The sequence below is a fragment of the Sarcophilus harrisii genome, chromosome 1 (genome assembly GCF_902635505.1).
Source record: "Sarcophilus harrisii chromosome 1, mSarHar1.11, whole genome shotgun sequence".
Taxonomy (NCBI): Eukaryota; Metazoa; Chordata; class Mammalia; order Dasyuromorphia; family Dasyuridae; genus Sarcophilus; species Sarcophilus harrisii.
This window is the reverse complement of record NC_045426.1, coordinates 4,502,795-4,522,535: the sequence shown is the minus strand read 5'-3', so window position 1 is coordinate 4,522,535 and position 19,741 is coordinate 4,502,795. Positions and strand designations below refer to the sequence as shown.

General features: G+C 50.6%; 1 protein-coding gene across 1 annotated transcript in view; it reads left to right on the top strand.

Moving 5' to 3' along the window:
• HECW1 (HECT, C2 and WW domain containing E3 ubiquitin protein ligase 1) overlaps window positions 1–19,741 on the top strand; it is a 240,336-nt gene that overhangs the window by 210,270 nt on the left and 10,325 nt on the right. The window contains exons 22-31 of the mRNA XM_031951752.1: window positions 3,701–3,784; window positions 4,162–4,271; window positions 7,906–8,026; window positions 8,375–8,488; window positions 9,179–9,331; window positions 13,078–13,176; window positions 13,909–14,038; window positions 15,729–15,875; window positions 17,992–18,106; window positions 19,408–19,606. Coding sequence (XP_031807612.1) covers window positions 3,701–3,784; window positions 4,162–4,271; window positions 7,906–8,026; window positions 8,375–8,488; window positions 9,179–9,331; window positions 13,078–13,176; window positions 13,909–14,038; window positions 15,729–15,875; window positions 17,992–18,106; window positions 19,408–19,606 — 1,272 coding nt within the window. The remainder of the gene's footprint in view (window positions 1–3,700; window positions 3,785–4,161; window positions 4,272–7,905; window positions 8,027–8,374; window positions 8,489–9,178; window positions 9,332–13,077; window positions 13,177–13,908; window positions 14,039–15,728; window positions 15,876–17,991; window positions 18,107–19,407; window positions 19,607–19,741) is intronic.

The following is a 19,741-nucleotide window of genomic DNA, read 5'->3' as shown; positions in this document are numbered from 1 at the left end:
TCCCAGGCTTGTCCATACTGTCCAGACAATGGAACCTGAACCTCGTTTTTCACAAAGCTATGAATTTGAGAGAGAAAAAGGTATTTAATGGAGACCAGGGATTATAAGGGAAAGGACTCGTTACATAACGACCCCCGGAATTTAGGATCAATTGAGATTTGCTGAACACACAAACTATCAGAGTAAATTCCTGATTCAGAACAGACACGGCTGTTCAAGGTGCAATTTTCCTGAAAGAACAAACCCGACTTTGTAACTCCCGACTCCATAAACTGTCATGGCTCCCTCTGGATTCCAAGGGCAAATGCAAAATGCTCGATTTGGCCTTTAAGGCCTCCCAAACCAGCCCCTCCTTTCCAGTCTTCTCACACTTTGCTTCCCAATACCTGCTTTGCCATTCAGTGACAGGGACCTCCTGGCTGTTCAGTGAGCAAAACCCTCCTTCTCTGGGCTCTGGGCATTTTCTCCACATGTCTCCCATCCTCCACTCTGACTCCCAATCTCCCCGGCATACAGGAAGCCTTCTTCAAGCCCTCGGGATCCCAGCGCCTTCCCTGTGTGCCTTATTTCCCATCTATCTTGTGTGCTGCTTGTTTGCACCTATTTGTTTGCATGGGGTCTCTCCTGTTAGCCTATAAGCTCCCTGAGGCAAACTTTTGTATCCCTGACCGGCACAGAGTAAATGCTGGAAAGTAGATGGCAAGGAAATGCCAACAGTTACCAGGAGAGCCATTCTAGGTCTTAGGTAATGTGGACTTCCAGCAGAGAGAGACAGAGACAGAGACAGAGAGAGATAGAGACAGAGAGATTCAGAGAGACAGACAGAGACAGAGAAAGAGAGACAGACAGACAGACAGAGACAGAGACAGAGAGACAGAGAAAGAGAGAGAGAGAGAGAGAGAGAGAGAGAGAGAGAGAGAGAGAGAGAGAAGAGAGAGACACACACAGAGAGAGAGAACGAGAACAAGTATGGCACGTGAACCAATGTCCCCTTCCTAAGGCACCCTGCAGTGGTCCTGGAGCCTTGACAGGAATGCACTCTAAGAGGCAGCGTTCACCCACAGCGATCCTTTCCTCTCATGAACAGCTGTAAAGACTGGCAGGATAATTTCTTCTTCAGTGGAACCTTTGTGATGAAGGCAAATACAACCCTTGTGGGAAGATCATGGCAAAACACGGCTACCTGAGGTTGATGGTTCATGTCACCGCGGCCTCATGCTCACCCAGGTCCTGGATGGCGGATGATGCTTCCCGCTCCCTTAGACAATCCCAGTGGGAGGGAGGAGGGCCCTCATTTGCACGGGAGCACAGCCCTAAAAACAGATGAAAAGGCCACAGGCCAAGAGTAAAGGAGTAGAGTCGGAGCCTCTAGGCCCGGGCAGCAAGGGATGGGTTGACTCTGCACTTGTGCCAATTTGGGCCTCACAGTTAGCACCAAAAAGATGGAGACCCTGCTCTGAGCCCAATTGGAGACCCGTCAGCTGCAGCAAACGAAGCTGTGCGGGGCCTGTGGGTGGGTCACTTCCTTGGCAGCTGCCTTTTTGAGACAGTGCGGGAAGCGGAGGAGGCAGCTCCATGCCCAGCAGAGTTGCTCGTGTTTGGGCGGCAGGTCCGGGAGGGACCTGCCCGACCGCATGTCTGCCATCCCTCACCTTGCAGGAAATGGAATTGCTTCCTTCTGAATTATATTAGGAAGACTTAGGTGATCACCTGGAAGAAAGGGCAAGGTTCTGGCTGCTGGGATCTTTTCTCCCATAAGCCCCCAGGCTTTCAAACTCTATGGCAGAGAGCACATTTCTGATGGGCTGTGTGCAGATGCCAAACATTTGCTTGCCAAAAAGCGATTTTACAGAGAAGTCCCACAAGTCCTCACGTGGAGGCCAGAAGAAACCACTGAATAACTTTGCAATTGGCTGTAAGACAGGGAGACACAGGACTGTGCTATGGGGTGCGGAGAAGGCACCGGCTCCATGAGCAGAGCACAAGCTCAGAACCGTGAGAAGCACAAGTTCCGTGACCTCTCCCTCCAGTGTTCGCGTGACCTCTGTGCCCGAGCCCTTGTAGAGTAGGGAGCTTTTGTCCCAAGGCGAGTCACACTCTGCCTCTGGGGCCCTCTTGGGCCTGGGATCCTCTGTGGCTGGAGCAGTGACCTTTCTCTCAGCTCCGTGAGTCTAAAATGTTCCTTCCCAGATTGAGACCCGATGTCGGAGGAACCTTGTCACATCTGGTCACACACTCCTCCCCCAAGGCAAGAATCACGCCCAGAGACAGAATTAAGCATCAGTAAAATGGCGCAGGTGCCTCAGCCAGGAGGAATCAGACACAGGAGAACCCCAGAGGTGTCGGGCAGCACAAAAGGCAGGTGACACCCATGGCCGCAGGACGTGGGCACAGGGCGCTGCAGGAGACTCCCCCCTTTCTGCCCCACACAGATAATAGGGGAACTTTATTGGAGGACACCCCCCATCCTGGGAAACGTGGTCACTGGTGTCTCTTACAAGCACAAAGGGTAATGAACAAATAACACGGTATTAGGGTAACCACCACCATCGCCACCCCAGTGTATCATGAGAGAAGTTTCATAAGCGGGCTGAGCCAGCCCCCTACCCCAGCTTATGGCCCAAGCAAGGGACACGGGGGCTTGTCACTTCCACAATCTCTCCTATCTGTCATTGCTCAGCCACAGGGGCTCCCGAGGAGATAGTTGGGGGACCTGCGCCCTTAACACTCCCATTTCTCCTGTAGTCCTCGGGAACTCTCAGCAGTTGGGGTATTGCGCAGCCTCCTCCCTACCTGTAGAACTTCTGAACTGCCAGCAGGTGGGGCCAAGAGACCGGCCCTCTGCGACTCCACGTACTGGAGTCCCCCACGCCCGTCGTGGCCGAATGTGTGTCCTGCACAAACCACCCCTGCCTCAAACCCTGCATCTGCCGAGAGACGAACCATGGAGGGCTTTTTGCCTAAAAGTCAGCGTCTTCTGCACCTCCTCCCACTTCTTTGCCAGTGGAGGGGGTCCTGTGGCTTTGGAATCCCCAATACAATCTCAGACTCTTGTTAATTATTTTTTCTGAGCTGTATCTTCTGCTCTTCTTTCTTGTTACCAGGTGACAGTAATAAGTATTTCTTCCAAATGTGCATATATAAGTACAGTTGTCTCTTCTAATAGATTTGCCCGTCAGTGCACATTTTTAATCCCTTTTTGTGTGCAAGCATTAGCATTAAGGAGCTCACCTTCTAATGGAATTAGTTATAAGGGAGATGGACAGACGGACGGAAGGATGGATGGACAGATGGACAGATAGATAGATAGATAAATGGATGAATGGATGGATAGATAGATTGGTGATAAGTGGATGGATGAATGGATGGATGGATAGATAGATGTACAGATATAGATAGATATCTATACTCACATATATACACATAGAGTGGAAATATATGTGGTATAAAAATAAAAGACATCAATAAAAATGTATTTTTTTAAATAAATGTATCTTGTGATGGAGAAACTACAAGTCTTCCAAATCACAGTCGGTTGTTTAACATGGGATTGTCTTCACTAAGTAGAAAACAAAGGTTGGTGTGAAGCTATGGATTGTTAAGCTGCGTTGGGGAGAAAGGGTGGGACGAGGGGTACAAAAGGGGAGATTCATTTGCCCAGGTTCTGAAATGGAATGCTTTCTTGTGTCTGACACTGCAGGGAGAAGATCCATTACATCCGCACAGAGGGCACCCATGGGCTTGAAAAACTATCCTGTGATGCAGATTTAGTCATCCTGCTTAGGTGAGTGTCCGTAATGGTGGTGGATCCACAGAACAGTCCCCCTTCTGTGTACCAGTGGGGTGGGAAAGACAGGGGGGTGGGGCTAGAGATAGAAGTCCAGCTCAGGCCCTTCCCTTTCTCTGTTCCGAGCTTTCTCCAAAGCCAGAATTTAGAAATTACTGAACGACAGACAACATCTGGTGGGAATTTTGTGGGAGCTGTAATTAGTGCTTGGTGTTCCTCAGGCTCTGAGATCCTGGCAGGAAAGGTTTGGAAATCCCTGCCTGTATTATACCCTGCCTTGATCAGATGGTACTAATTAGGGCTCTTGCCTCATCATCCCCATCGGTACCAAGTGACCCATCCAGACAGAGCCCTGACTTCTCCTTGCTTTGCAGCCTCTTTGAAGAAGAGATCATGTCCTACGTCCCCCTGCAGGCCTCCTTCCACCCTGGCTACAGCTTTTCCCCCCGGTGTTCCCCCTGCTCGTCACCTCAGAACTCTCCAGGTGAGCTTGGGAGCGTCATCCCATCTGGGACGCCCTGTGTCCCTCCTGGGGATAACGAGAAATGAGACTGCTAGTTGCTTTCTCTTGTCCAAAGGCAAGACTTTTAGGGATCTGTGACTGAAGGAGTCACAGCCATGCGAGAAGAAATCCAAGCACTTCTGACAAAGACCTTAGCATTACAAAAGCCAGTGGGGGGCAGCTGGGTGGTGCAGTGGATAGAGAACCAGTCCTGAAGTCAGGAGGACCCGAGTTCAAATCTGACCTCAGAAATTTCCTGGCTGTGTGTCTCTTGGCAAGTCACTTTGATTGCCCCAATAAATAAAAATAAAAAAGCCAGTGGGCCTAAGTTCGAGGAGCTGGGTCTAAAGTGAGCAGGATAAGGTTCCCCATCCTCTGTCCTGGTCAGTCCCTGTCTGGAGTTCAGCTCCTGCTGAACACCCCCTTTGAGGAAGAACCTCTAACCCTAACCCTAAATGATGAGGGGGCCCCTAACCCTGTCACCAATACAAAGATTCCCTGAACAAACTGAGGAAAGCCCAGCCCTAGGGAGGAAAGACTTGGACGGGGTGTGGGTGTCCTCAAGCATTGAATAAGTTGTCATAAAGAAAAGGAAGAAACATCCTACCGAGCCATTAAAGCTGCCCCCAAAGAATAAGAAGTTGCTTCTGAAAGTTAGGTTCTCTGTCACGGTAATTCAATCAATCACTTAATCAATCAACCCCCCAAGTAAACATTCATTAAGCAAGTACTATGTGCTAGTCACGTGATAATGAAGGAAAGTTCCTGTTCGTAAGGAGTTTACCTTCTGGTGGGAAGACAACAAGGACATATATAAGTACATAAAGAATAAATAAATACACGATATTTTAGAGGGGGTTCGTGACCAGTTGAGGAGATCGTGAAAGTGAGGAGATAAATAAGGGCATCTCATTTGAGCCTCACAATAACCCTGTGGGAGAGGTACTCCTAATATTTTTCTTGTTTACAGAAAAGGATATTGAGGCACAGAGAACGTGAGGGGTTTGTCTTTGGTGGCCCAGCTAGTGCCAGAGGCAGAAGGGATTCTCCAGGCGGGAACCCTAAATACCAAGGCTGATGTGTAATCAGCTTCACATGGGGTTTGCTGGGGGAAGGTGGACGGGAGAAGGACAGTCTCTACTAGAATGCTAAATCGATTTATTCATGTGTTTATAAGCCACCCATTGCTTCAGGTTCCCTCCATTTCTACAGCATGAGGGCGCAATCCGGGGCCCGACTCCGTAGCCACATGAAGTCTAGGATCTGTTCTTGGGTTGATTTGGGACATGTCGAGTTAAGATGGGACACGTCTGTTCATAGCAATTGGTGATGGGGGACTGAAGCTCAGGGTATACAGATATATCTAGATGTGTCGATCTTGAAGTCATCTGCATAGAGATGATAATTAAGCCCATGAGAGATGATGAGGTCACCGTAATTGTGAGTGGAGAGGGGGTTAAGGGCCCAGCACCGAGTCCTGGGCAACCACACCTGTAATTGAGAGATGTTAGAGAGATAACGAGCCAGCAGAGGAGCCTGAGAAAGAACAGTCAGATGCAGGAGGCCAACTGGGAGAGCTCAGCGAAGGGAAGGTCCTCAAAGGCGTCAAATGCAGCCCCTGGCTTGGAAGGGATGAGAACTTCCTCTGTTTGTTTTCCCTGCAGAGCATGCTAGAACTGGCAGGGTTTGTACCACAACTGGTTTCCTTTTTCCACTGAATTTTTAAAGAAAAGGCATTATTTGAATCTTGTTTTCATCTCACCTTCATTTCTTTTTTTAAAGATTTAGCGTTTATTTTAAAATTTTGGCTTGAAGCTAAAGGATTTGGGCAAGGTCCAGGGAAATAAAGTGAGCATCTGAGGGCGTGTCTCAGACCTTGAAAATAAGTCAATTCACTATTCAATAGATATTTATTGAGTGCCTACTGTGTGCCGGGCACTGTCCATTCTTCCAACTCCTTCTCACCCATTGAGAAAGCAAGCAATATATTATCAATTATGCACCTGAAATTATGCAGACATATTTCCTTACTGGCCATATTGTTAAAAAAAAAAAAAAGGCAAGAAAAATACAGAAAAATTAAAATGATGCTTCAGTTTGCACTGAGAGTTCATCCGTTTTCTCTCTGGAGATGGATAGCATTTTTCGTAATGCATCCTTCAGAACTGCCTTGGATTGTTGTATTAATCAGAGTAGCTAAATCGTCCATGGTTGATTAGTGTTTCAATCCTGTTGTTGTGACATACAATGTTCTCCTGGTTCTCACTTTGCAACAGTTCCTACAAGTCTTCCCAGGTTTTCCTGAAAGCATCCTGATCGTTATTTCTAAATTACCTTCACTTCTGACATCTTCCTTCCCCTGTCTCTTGCCAAGGTATACAAGGTTCCTCCCCTATAATCCACCACCTCTGCAGAGAAGAACGCATTTTCTTAGCTCTTTTGGCCGAGCTCGGTCTCTCTCATCCCATATTCATCAGTCCCAGGGTTTTGTTCCTTGTGCTTATATCACTGTAATCACTGTGCGTATAATGTTTTCCTAGTTCTGTATATTTAGCTCTGTCAGCATTCATATGAGTCTTCTCAGCTGATGGCACAGTGTACAGACCTGAAATAGGTAATATTTGGGTTTAAATCCAGCCTTCCTAGCTATTGGGTTGGTAAGAGAACAAAATAAAAGAATATTTGTAAAAAGAAATTGCATTGTACACTATTTCAGAGTCCGATTCTTTTTGTACAACAAAATAACGGTTTGGACATGTATACTTATTTTGTTTTTAATTTATACTTTAATATTTTTTTAAAAAGAAATTGCAGAACTGAAAGTGTTCTATAATTGCTTATTATCGTTCTCGTGTACCGCTGAATTCTTTGTAATTGCCATTTCTTACTTCCCCTTGAATCTGGAGGTGAGCATCTTAACTACAAAGGCTTCTAGTGACTTTAGAAGACACTTTTCTGGCTGTTTCCTCCCTAGTATAATTTGTTTTTTCCATTTTAGTAAAGTGATCTTGGCTATTATTTCAGGAGTCAGTGGGGGTTTATCAGCCTGTGCTTATCATGTATAATTAAGAGAGTCACAGAATCGCCGCATTTCAGGGATGGAAGGGATCCCATGAGGCCTCTGGTCCAACTCATGCCCAAAGAATTCCCTGCTCCCACATATCTGTCCATGGCCATCCAGCCTCTATCCGAAGACCTCCAGGGAGGGACCTGTTATCTCCCATGGCAGCTTATTCTAATACTGGGTAATTCCACTGCTTGGGAAGTTTGCTCATCCTCGGGCCTAAAAGGGCCTCTTGGTGACTCCATTTCTTCTGAATCTCCTCTGGGGTCCGAGACTAGTGGCTCTACATAAGGCAAGCCTAAAAGGCTTTTAAAAAGTTCCCACTGACAGGAGCCTCCTTCCCATCCCCGTTGGCCAAAGCTCAGACCTGCATCCTCTCCTCAGAGAGGGGACGATGGGTGAGGAGGGATGTCCACATTGCCCGGTGGGTCGCCGGTGGGCTCTGTTTGGCTCAGCAGGTGCTGCAGGGAAAGACGGTCTCAAAAATCTCCCAACAGCACTTGAAGCCTTTTCCCCAAACTCTGCTTTAAGGATGCTCTGGTTTTCCCGCAGGCCTGCAGAGAGCCAGCGTGAGAGCCCCCTCTCCCTACAGGAGAGACTTTGAAGCCAAGCTCAGAAATTTCTACCGGAAGCTTGAAGCCAAAGGATTCGGGCAGGGGCCGGGGAAAATAAAGTGAGCGTCCGAGCGCCGCAGACCCTGAAAACAAGGCCATTTTCTAGTCAATAGATGTTTATTGGGTGCCTGCTGGGTGTCGGCTCTGTGCTGAACACTCAGGACAAAGGCTGTCTCTGTCCTGGAGAAGCCCATAATCTTTGGGGGGGACAACGTACAAAAGGACGGTTGGGAATGGGGAGGGGGCAAGACACAGGAAGCACTTAGTAAATGGTCATTGACAGGACTTGAGGGTGGGAGACATTGAGAGTGTCTGCGTAAGCCCGGATGTTCTCAGAGTGCATCTTGTGGGCCGGTGCCCTGCCTTCCAATGGCTTCTCCCTGACACTGCTTCTGTATCTTTCCCAGGCTCATTATACGCAGGGACCATTTGCTGGAAGGAACCTTCAACCAGGTGATGGCCTATTCCCGTAAAGAACTCCAGAGAAACAAGCTCTACATCACCTTTGTTGGAGAAGAGGGGTATGGTCCCAGCCACTTTGTCCCAAAGCCCCCCACGGGGCTAGGGCTGGGGACCCCGAATCCTTTGTTCTGAGGAGAAGAGTCAGTTGGAGTGTTACAGCTCAGGGTGGCTCGGAGGCTTTGCCCCACCTCAGGGCATTTGGGGGGGTTGTTTGTTTAATATATCTGTATTTGGGGCTCCTCAGGCTGGGACCAGGGGCCCCCAAGCTCAGGCAGGCCATACCAAGAGCATTGTATAGACTATGTGTCTAATAGTCGAGGACCCGGCAAGTTCAGATGAAAGGGCTCAATACAAGGAGGCTGGCCATTGGGCGCTTGACTGGCTTGGCCACCTGCTAAGAGGCAGCAAGGCTGCCGTTTCCATGAGGGAAGGGAGGGCCCACTCAGAAAAGTCCGGATGCTTTGGGGGCTGTGTTCTTTTAAGTTCCCATGTTCCTCCTCTTTGATACCTTCAGGCTCTGAGAATGTCAAGGGGGAGGAGCCCCCCTCCCCTTGCCCTCCAATCTGCCCACTGCTCCATGGGATGCTAAGTGGGAATCCACCTGTCCACACTCAGAGACCAAGGCTCGGGTCCCCATGGTTTCTGCCATAGGAAATGAAGAAAAGCAAAAGTTTAGGGCAGCCTAGCCCTGAAAAGCATGGCTTCTAGTGGGAGCCATGGAAATGAGCCCCCCTCTGTTTCTGTTCCAGCCTGGACTACAGTGGACCCTCGCGAGAATTCTTCTTCCTTCTGTCTCAGGAGCTCTTCAACCCCTATTACGGCCTCTTTGAGTATTCTGCCAATGACACATACACCGTCCAGATCAGCCCCATGTCTGCCTTTGTGGAAAATCATCTCGAATGGTACCGTTTCTTTCGTGTTTGGGTGGGGAGGGGGGATGGGGAGAGATCATTGGGGGGCTTGCAGCTAGCATCACGGAGGAATAACACAGAAGGGGGTTGCCAAAGTCACGCGAGCTGAGCTTCCTGGAGGGTCCGAAGAAGAGAAAGTCGGCGGGGGGAGGATGACTGTATCACAGCATGGGAACGGGCTGCTGTGGGAGGAGGGACCAACCCACTCTGCTTGGCCCCAAGACAGAGCCAGAAGTTGTTGGGGGAGGGGAGATTCCATGGATGATGCTGTGACCCTGTCCCGAGCGGTCAGAGGCTCCAGCCTCTAATTTGTCTGACACAGAGACAGCCAGCAGCAGCAGCAGCCACAGAAGCAGTGGGTGCAGTGCAAAGCCAGGCAGGAGGTGGCGAGGGTCCCAGAAGCCCCGGCTTCCATCTGCCACTGGAGAAACGTGGCAGCCTCGGCTCTCTCCCTGGAGTTTGCCACTAGGAAGCCCTTTAAGTTCCAAGTCAATGTACCCTTGTTAGCATTTCAGTGAGCAGGGAGCTCATTTCTCCCATCTCTGGTCCAGCCATTGCCCAGTTCCCCAAGCCCACTGTCCAGTTTGTCCCCTTCTCCGCTCGCCCACATAGGCTGGAGTCCCCCAGGCCCTTCTCATCTCTGCCTTCTGGGACAGCTTCCTCTTCCTCTGAGGTCCATGCCAGGGAAGCCATATGGGGCCCCAGAACATGTCTGGGCTGACTGAATGATCCTCCTGGGACTCTCGCCCCCTGGGACGGCCTTAGCCTAGAACGGGAAAGAGTTGGCCATCATTGAACAGAGGAGGAAGCTAGATCCAGGCTAGCGAATAGAGAACCACTGACCCTTCAGCACGTACCATGTGCCAGACACTGCTAGTTCTGGGAATCCAGAAAGAAACAAGAGTCAGTCCCTGCCCTCAAGGAGCTTCCAATCTAAGGCAGAGCTGTTGCTCAATCATTTTGTCTTGTTGTGCTCCCCGTGCTCTTATTTGGGTTTTCTTGGCAAAGACACTGGAGTGGTTGCCATTTCCTTCCTGGCTCACTCTGCAGATGAGGAAACTGAGGCAAACAGAGGGAGGTTTCTTTCCCAGGTCACATAGTAGGAAATGTCTGAGGCAGAGAGAGTAGTTTCAATTGAAAATTGAGATCAGACTCAGGATTGCACAAGTATATGGAGCTGGGGAGAGAAAGTGGGAGACGCAAGTATCGAGTGAAAGGCGGAGAAGGCTCCCATGTAGAGAAGCCAATTCACCAGTAAAATTTCCCAGGTACTCGATGTCCTTTCTGTCTCTAGAGGGTCCTCATGAACCTCAGTCAGTTAGTTAGTTAATCAGTCAGTCAGTTAGTTAGTTGGTCAGTCAGTTAATCAATTAGTTAGTCAATTATTCAGTCAATCAGTTAGACAGTTATTTAGTCAGTCAGTCAATCAGTCAGTCAGTCAGTTACTTAGTAAATTAGTAAATTAGTTGGTCAGCCAGTCAGTTAATCAATGCCAGTCAGTTAGTTAGTCAGCTAATCAATAGTTAGTCATTTAATCAATCAGTCAGTTAGTTACTTAGTTGGTCAGTTAGTTAATTAGTCAGCCAGTTAATTAGTCGGTCAGTTACTTAGTCAGTTGATCAATTGGTTAGTCAGTCAATTAGTTAGTTCATCAGTCAGTGAGGCAATTAGTTACTTAGTTGGTTAGTCAGTTAGTTGGTCAGTTAATCAGTCAGTCAGTTAGACCTCTGTTTGGCTCAGTATTTGTCAAGTGCCTACTATGTGTTTACCAGGCACTGTGCCAAGCGGGGATGCAAAGAAAGGCAAAAGCACGGTTGCTGCCTCAGTCTAATGGCAGACAAGAAGCGTGGTGTGGGGTATAAGCTGAAGGGAGCAGCTGGGCCACCTAGTGAAGTGCTGGGCTAGACTCAGGCTCATCTTGATGAGTTCAAATCCAGCCTAAGACATTGATTGTTGTGACCCTGGGCAAGTCATTTAATTCTGTTTGCCTCGGTTTCCTCATCTGAAAAATGAACCGGAGAAAGAAGTGGCGAACCCCTCCGGTATCTGCCAAGAAAACCCTCAATGGGGCCCAACAAGCATCACAGTTGGACCTGCCTCCTTTAGGGAAAACACTGGAGGATGTTGGGAGAAACTTAAGGCAGGTAGCCCCATCAAGTCTCCCCCTGGGGTTGAGTAGGGGGTAACAAGGTTGAGCTTTAAGAGGAGCACTTTGTAGCCGAGTGTGCCGCGTCTCTGAGCCAGTCGGCAGACAGGCTGGCTTGAGTAGGTTGCCCGGGGTCTGGCTCCTCACCATGAGCTGCTGTCCAGGCCGGGTAGGCTGCTTGACCGCTGCATTTTGCAGGCTATCACTCCGACTGGCTGGCTCCGGACTCAGGGCCGGTCCTTTTCTGCCTCCAGCCCCCGCTGGACCGGACTCTCCCAGGCCCTTGCCGCCGGCTCAGCAGGCCCAGAAGCCTTGGGACAGATGCTGCCCTGGCCCTCGTGTTCCTTGGGTTGTTAGGTTTCAGTTCTTTTCATCACCCACAGAAAAGAGTGAATGAAGTCTGTGCCCCGGACCCAGGGCTTGTCCTGCTGGAGTCCCCACCAGTCTCCCTCCCTTCCCAACTGCCTCATCTCCCGGCCTCCTGGAAAGCTTTCGTTGGAGAGCTTGGATCGGGCAGTGGGGAGACTGGGCCGGGCTCAGAACCAATATAGAGAACGGGAAGGAAAGGCAACTGAAGCCGGGGGTGGGATCAAGGTGCAGAAGGCAAGAAGGGCCCTCCTTATCAGAGGCTGGAGGAAAGGGAGAGCGTGGCTGACGACGTTGACAGGTTTTGAGATGAAGGGGCTGAGTGAGGAGGGAAGCTCGGGAATGGCATCAATGTTTCTCAGCGAAGGCGGAGGATGCATTTCAGGGAGGAATAGCTTCTGCGAGGAGAGAGAGAGAAGCGGGAAGGGGAAAGGGCCGGCCACGCTGCAGGGAGGGCGTTTCAACACAACTTTGGGCCGTACCCGGCCAGCTTGGGTCCCTCCAGCTTCACTCAGCAGCTCCGGAGTAGCCAAGGAGGAGAGGGCTGAGGTCTCACCGGGGAGGTCAGAGTTAAAAGGGCAAACTATTGGGTTAGGGCTGGAGCCAGAGTGAAATCAGACCCCAAAGGGTCTTAGTGAGGGCAGAGAACAGGCAGAAAGGGGGTGAGAAGTGGGGAGTGCAGCAAAGGCCTGGGCAGAGAAGTCAGAAAAGAGCATGTCCCCGTTTCTGATGGGGAAGTGGGAAATGGTCATCTCCACCAGGAGAGACAGAAGAGAGTGAGAGATTCCTGGTGAGTGTGAGATGGACCGAGGGTATTCCCGATGAGGATTATGTTCAAGTGTAATAGAAAAGACAGTTACCATGTCCTGTCATGTGCCTGGGAGAGTGAGGTCTAATCTCCTCCCTAAAAGAAGGCTCCACACTCCCAAGAGCCCCCCTGCCCCAAACCCGCGATCGTGGCCGACGTCAGGGGCTCCAAGGAGGTCAACGGGACCGGCTCCAAATGAGTCCGGGGTGGATGCGGGAAGTGAGGGAGAAGTCAAGGCTGAGGGCACTAACACAGTCACAAGCAGGAGCGTTGCGCCCAGTGGGAGCTTTTGCTGGTGGCGAGGAAGCAGCAGACCAAGAGCTGGCAGGAGACAGAGGAGGAAGGGGGGTCAAAGGCAGACAGGGCCCCGGGCCCCTGATCTGCAGCTGTGCTCACTCCTGCGCCATGTGCCTGCAGGTTCCGCTTCAGTGGCCGCATCCTGGGTCTGGCCCTCATCCACCAGTACCTTCTCGACGCCTTCTTCACGCGGCCCTTCTACAAGGCCCTGCTCCGGCTGTAAGTGGGGGACTGGGGTCTTCTCCTTGTGCCCCTTTCCCCACAGGGGCCCAGGAGAGACTGCTGGGCCCTCGATTTCTCGCCTCTTGGTCCCCAGGCCCGTTGCCGTCCTCCTGATGCTGGGGGGCTCTCGGCCAGCAAGGACGAGCTGTCGCCCCAGTGTCCGGGGCTACAGCCGGTGCTCTTCCCCTCCTCTGGTTGGGACCGTGGCCCTCAACTCCTGGGATCCTGGGCTAAAACCTGCCGTTGGTTTTTATAGTTGTTCAGCACAAGGCCGTGGAGTTGCAGGCAGAGTTAAGCCAAGTCAACAAGCATTTATTAAGCACCTACTATATGCCAGGCGCTCTAGTACGCACCAGAGGCTGATGGCCAGAGATCTTGAGTGCGAATCTCAGCTCTGCCACGCTCTGTGCCACACTGGGACGGTCCCATTCCGGAGCTCAGTCTCCTCATCTCTAGTGATAATAAGTATCATGCTCTTACAAAGGGCCTCTCTATACCCTGAAGAGAAGGTGCTATCCCAAGTGGCAGAGGGACTTTCCTCCCCCGGGAGTTCCCTGCACCACTGGAATGGCAGGGCCGGTCCCTCTCCCATCCCGGGCTCCGATTATCCATGACCCTGGAGGGATCTTCTCAGAGGGACCCAAGTAGCCCAGGGGTTTCCAGGGCTGGGCTCGCCGGGTTAACCGTGCCCACGGCCACAGCCGGTCTCTGTCCTTCTGCCCGTGCCAGGCCCTGTGACCTGAGCGACCTTGAGTACCTGGACGAGGAGTTTCACCAAAGCCTGCAGTGGATGAAGGACAACAACATAACGGACATCTTGGACCTCACCTTCACTGTGAACGAAGAGGTGTTTGGGCAGGTCAGTGTCTGGGCCGGAGAGCCGGGATTCCCAAGAGCGAGGCGTCCCCCCCCCCCCCACTCCGAAGCTCCTGCAGCGGCTCTCAGGATCCGCAGATCTGGAACCCGGCTCTCCTCCATGCAGGGCAGGGCTCTCTGCTCATCCCTGGCCCCTCTGTGTGGCTCCTCCCCAAGCACCCTCCAGGAGGGGCTTCCCCATTCTCTCTGAGGGCCAGAGCTGCCCACTGCTCTCCCCATGGGAGCCCATCCCCAGCTCTCCCCTCCCTTCAATTCAATTTTAATCCAATCAGACCCACCTTCCCTCCCCCGAAACTCCTCCCTTTGCCACCAGCCACCAGCCCTTTTTGTTCTTACCTGGTACCTGACTCTGGGAATTGTCGGGCCACACACTCAAGGAAAAGGCAGAAAAGAGTCTGGGGGCACCAGGGCTAAGGGCAGCGCCCACCTGGGAGCCCCGCCCTGGCCCTCTAGAGAGTGGGCAAGGTTGCTTCCCCCTGGAGCACAGAAGGCCATGTTGGGCCTGCCACAAGGCCTCAGGTTATTTCCTGTTCCTTCAGCCTAAAAGGGACTTTGGTCTGTGGCCCTAATTCTACATTTCCTAACCCTGGGACAGCTCAGGAGACCAGAGCCAAGAAACTCTCCAGTTACCGGTGATGGTAACTCTGCATCAGACCCCAGACCCAGGTGCCAAGAGGAGACGCTCCCTGCTTTCCCAGTGGCTGGGGCACGCTCACCTGCCTCCCTGGGAGCTTCCGTGGCCCTGCCCTGGCCGAGTCCTCTGGGCCGGTGGCGCCCACGGGGCCTTTGGAGGCTCCAGAGTGGCCTCTGTCACCTGAGCCACCTCCCGATGACAGGCTCTGGGCAGTTTCCTGAGCTGAGAGATGAAGGGGCCAGACTCGGTGGCGGAGACGGTCTTTCTAAACTCTGAATCTGTGATCCCCTCTTCTCTGCTGTGAGCTAACGGTGCCTTATTCTCTCTGCTGTTTTCTATAACAGTCCCCTGATTCTCTACTGTTTTCTAATGATCCCCTTATTCTCTCTCTGCTGTTTTCTATAATGATCCCCTTATTCTCTGATATTTTCTAACGTTCCCCTTATTCTCTGTCTGCTGTTTTCTATAACAATCCCCTAATTCTCTGCTGTTTGCTAATGATTCCCTTATTCTCTGATGCTTTCTAATGATCCCCTTATTCTCTCTCTGCTGTTTTCTGTAATGATCCCCTGATTCTCTGCTATTTGCTAATGATCCCCTTATTCTCTGCTGTTTGTTAATGATCCCCTTATTCTCTGATGTTTTCTAATGATCCCCTTATTCTCTCTCTGCTGTTTTCTATAATGATCCCCTGATTCTCTGCTGTTTGCTAATGATCCCCTGATTCTCTGATATTTTCTAATGATCTCCTCATTCTCTGCCATTTTCTGACAGTCCCCTTATTCTCTCTCTGCTATTTTCTGTAACAATCCCCTTCTTCTCTGCTGTTTTCTAATGATCAGCTGTTCCCTATCTTCAGGAAAAAATGAATGATGCTCCAAAGAGCCCTAGGACAGAAGCTAGAGTCATTTTATTTGCTTTTATTTTCTGTATCTTTTCGGGGAGGGTGGGGAGGAAGAGCAAACTTCTGAAGCTCACACCCAAGCAGGAGGCGAGCAGAAGGAAGAAACCTTAACCTCCTTTTCTTTTTCCCTGGAAGGTGACAGAAAGAGAGTTGAAATCCGGAGGTGCAAATACCCAGGTGACAGAAAAGAACAAGAAGGAATACATCGAGAGAATGGTGAAGTGGAGAGTGGAGCGGGGCGTTGTGCAGCAAACAGAGGCACTCGTCCGTGGCTTCTATGAAGTAAGCTACTTGGTTTCTTCTCCTCTTCCTCCTCCTCGCATCCTTCTCTTTTTCTTTCTTCTCCTTCTCTTCCTCTTCTTCCTCTTCCTCTTTCTCCTCATCTTATTCCTCCTCATCCTGCTGTTCATCCTCTTCATCATCCTTCCTCCTCTTTTTCTTCCTCTTCCTGCTCTCCTTCTTTTTCCTTCTCATTCTTCTTATCATCATGCTCCTCCTTTTCTTCTTATTATTCTTTTCCCTTTTTCCTCTTCCTCCTATTCCCTTCTCCTCCTCATCTTTCACTTCATCCTCCTCATCCTTCCGTCTCTTTCTCTTCCTTTTTTCCTCCTTTTTTCCTGAAGGAGCATCCCCAAGAACCTTTCTCCCAGGTCTGGCCAGGTCCTCTGCTGGGAGTCACTCAGGATGAGATTCTAACTGCCAGGGATAAGCCAGAGAAGGACAAAAGCAAAGGGGCGGGGCTGTGTGTCCCCAGGAAGTGAAAATGTGCGCTGCCATTTGGCAGAGAAGCAGGACCAGATGCTGGGCTTGGAGGGGCAGGCGGTTAATGGCCCCTGGTCCTGAGCTCCCGCTCCTCAAGGCCGGTGAATGAGGGTTTGCTTGTCACTAAGGGGACCTTCTTAAGTGACATTGGCAAAGTGAGTGGGGAAAAGAGCTTCCTGGGATCTGTTTGCTTGGAAAACTTGTCCAGGGGTGATTCTTCTGAGACCATGGAAGTGAGTTCGTGGGGGGTGAGTCTCAGGCCGGGCTTTGGGTTATATCTACACATGTTGTGTGGCAGCAGAAGCAGACCAGAGGTCTGGGCTTAATTGGCTCATTCATTGTGAGGGCCGGTAGCCCCACCCTTGCTGGATGCTGCTCTTTTTAGAAATGGAGGCAGTTTCAATGAGTCAGGGGGCCTAGAAATCCTTTTCTGAATGTTTGAGGCTTGATTGTGAGGGGGACTGAAAGTCAGTATTGCCCAGAGGATTGGGAGCCCCTTCATCTGCCCCCGCTGGTGTCAGGAGGGGAGAGACATGGATGAGAGCAAGTTACGGGGGATTCTGGTCCTGGCTCTAAGGGAGCTGATCCCCAGGACCGAGCTCCCGGAGCGATGCCCCAGGGAATAGGGTGTCAGGCTGGCTGGGGCCTGATGCAAGCTTTGGGTATCTGGCTACAAGTGCCTGAAGCTAGTTTGGGGTGAGACATAACACACCTCCCAGGGAGAAAATGGTTCTTAGAGCCTTGATTTTCATGAGTGCCATGTGAGTGCCATGCGATGGCCACAATGGGGTTTGCAAGACTCCTTCTGCACCTTCATCCAGGCAGTTTATTTGGACTTCTCACAAATAGGCTCATCCCTGCTGGGAGATAAAGTAGGGGACTGAGGAGCAGAAAGCAGGCTGTTGCCTTCAGAGTTACAGAGACATAGGGAGCCCCCGAGCTGGAAAGAAAGTGCCCTCCCCCTCAGCTCCAAACACCTAATGAGAAATGAGACCAGAAATAATTTTCGTGCACTAGAGGGATGAGCTCATGTTGTCACCCACCATCAAGGCCCTCGTTGCCTTGCCTAGTTGTAGCTTTGCATCAGGTTCCTGGCTCCTGAATGGCTTGGCTGCTTTCCTAAGGCTTGTTTGTACAAGTAGGTATTGGGGATTCTGGTCCATTTCTCAGAGAAGCCATGGAAGTTCCAGGACAGCCTCCCGAGGTCTAGCTCACTCGTGTTACAGTCGAAGTGAATTGTTAATGGAGCCATATAAGCCACTGTATAACCTTGTTTCTTTTTTTGATTTTTTTTTTAACTTTTTATTTACAAAATACATGTACAAGTAGTTTTTCAGCATTGACCTCTGCAGTCTGGGGGCAGAGCCCGCCTCCTTGGCGGTTTTCAGCAGGGTTGGAGCTGCTCTTGGAGAAGGCAGTCAGTCCTTGGGCACTTACTACACTGTGCCAGCTGCTGGGCCAAGCCCTGAGGACGCCAAGGGGAGCCGGAACAAGGCTCTGCCCTCGGGGAGCTTCTCTTTTCCCATAACACAAACCGCCAAGTGTTCCAGGAAAGGCGCTGGCCGGGCACAGCAAAGGCAGGATTCACACCCGCTTGCCAGCCTTGCCAATGCACTGGCCTTTCTTTGTGTTTCAGGTCGTGGACTCGAGGCTCGTCTCCGTCTTTGATGCCAGGGAACTGGAGCTGGTCATCGCGGGCACCGCGGAGATCGACCTCAACGACTGGCGCAACAACACAGAGTACCGTGGAGGTGGGTGAGATGGCAGCAGCGGGCGGGCACCTGAGCGATCATTAAACTGTGAGCGTCCCTATTTACACCAGGGACACAGCTATCACAGGAGCGTGACTTAGTGCTTTGTGGATAGTCTGGACTAAAGAGCGTGATGGGGGGAATGTTAATAAAGAGGGCTCATCTAAAGGGCAGATTGTTAATGCTTTTTTTTTTTTTTTTTTTTTTTGAGAACCACTTGTTAAACACTTGCCTGAAAACGCCTGGCTGGCCCCCACAGTGAGCTCTACCTTCAGCACTTTGGTGTCCTAGTATCCATAGGGAAGGAGGAATTAAATAACTATGGCCTAAGGAGGCAGCTTGGGCTCAGAGAATTTAGCAGTTCGAACCCATTCTGCTAACGACTGCTTTGGATGAACTTAGGCAGGTTCCCGACTTCCCCGTTCTGGACTGGTCTCCTCCTCTGCAGAACGAGGATTTGGGACTGGATAGTTAACCAGGAAGCAGTGACTAGAGATTAGACTTGGAGTCGGGAAGTCCTGAGTTCAAATCCAGCCTCAAATGGTTATTTGCTCTGTGGCCCTGTGTAAACCCCTTAAATTCTATCTACCTCAATTCCTTCCACTGTAAAATAGGAATAACAATAACTGGCACCCACGTCCTAGGATGATGATGAGCATCAAGTGAGATAAAACCTGTAAAGTGCTCTGCAAACATTAAGGTCCCGTGTAAATGCCGGTGACGTTAAGGTTACTGTTGATTTCTAAGGCCCTTCTCAGTTCTGAGTAGACAACCCTAGTTGCCTGGGATTTCATGCAGGACCTTCCCAGCTAGAAGGAGCCACATAAGGGGCACCCGCTGCATACACGCGCATTCATGCCTCCGGGGGCAAGGGTTCTTTATTTTCTATCTATTAAAAATGTTTACAAGTTCTCTAAAAGCGTGATTGAAGGCACCATTGACCCCTGTGCATTCTGGATAGCTGCACAGACCCTCAGGGGGCTGATGGGGATCTTACCGGGACTTAACAGGTTGGACCTTAGGTCGGAGAGATGAAGGTGGTCATGGTCCCTGACGTGTGCTTGGCCCAATGCAAACTGCCTGGGACGTTTGTGGATTATGTCCTGGGCATCCTTGGCTACGAGGCCTTATTTATGTGTGCTCTAGGTCAAACTCGGGGGTTCTCATTCCCTCCTCCTCCTCTCTCTTTCCCCTCTCCTTTGTCTCTATCTCCGTTTCTCCTTCTCTTTCTTTCTCTACATTTTTCTCCATCTCATTGTCTCTCTCGCTCTATTTGTCTTCACCAACCCTCCCAACTCCAGGCTACCATGACGGACATATTGTAATCAGGTGGTTCTGGGCAGCAGTGGAGAGGTTCAACAATGAACAAAGGCTGAGATTACTTCAGTTCGTTACTGGAACCTCAAGTGTACCCTACGAAGGCTTTGCCGCTCTCCGTGGGAGCAACGGACTCCGTCGCTTCTGTATAGAAAAATGGGGGAAGATAACCTCCCTCCCCAGGTAAGAAGACACTCTCTAAGGCAGGGGTCCTCAAACTTTTTAAATAGAGAACCAGTTCACTGTCCCTCAGACTGTGGGAGGGCTGAACTATAGTAAAAACAAAAACTTTGTTTTGTGGGCCTTTAAATAAATTCA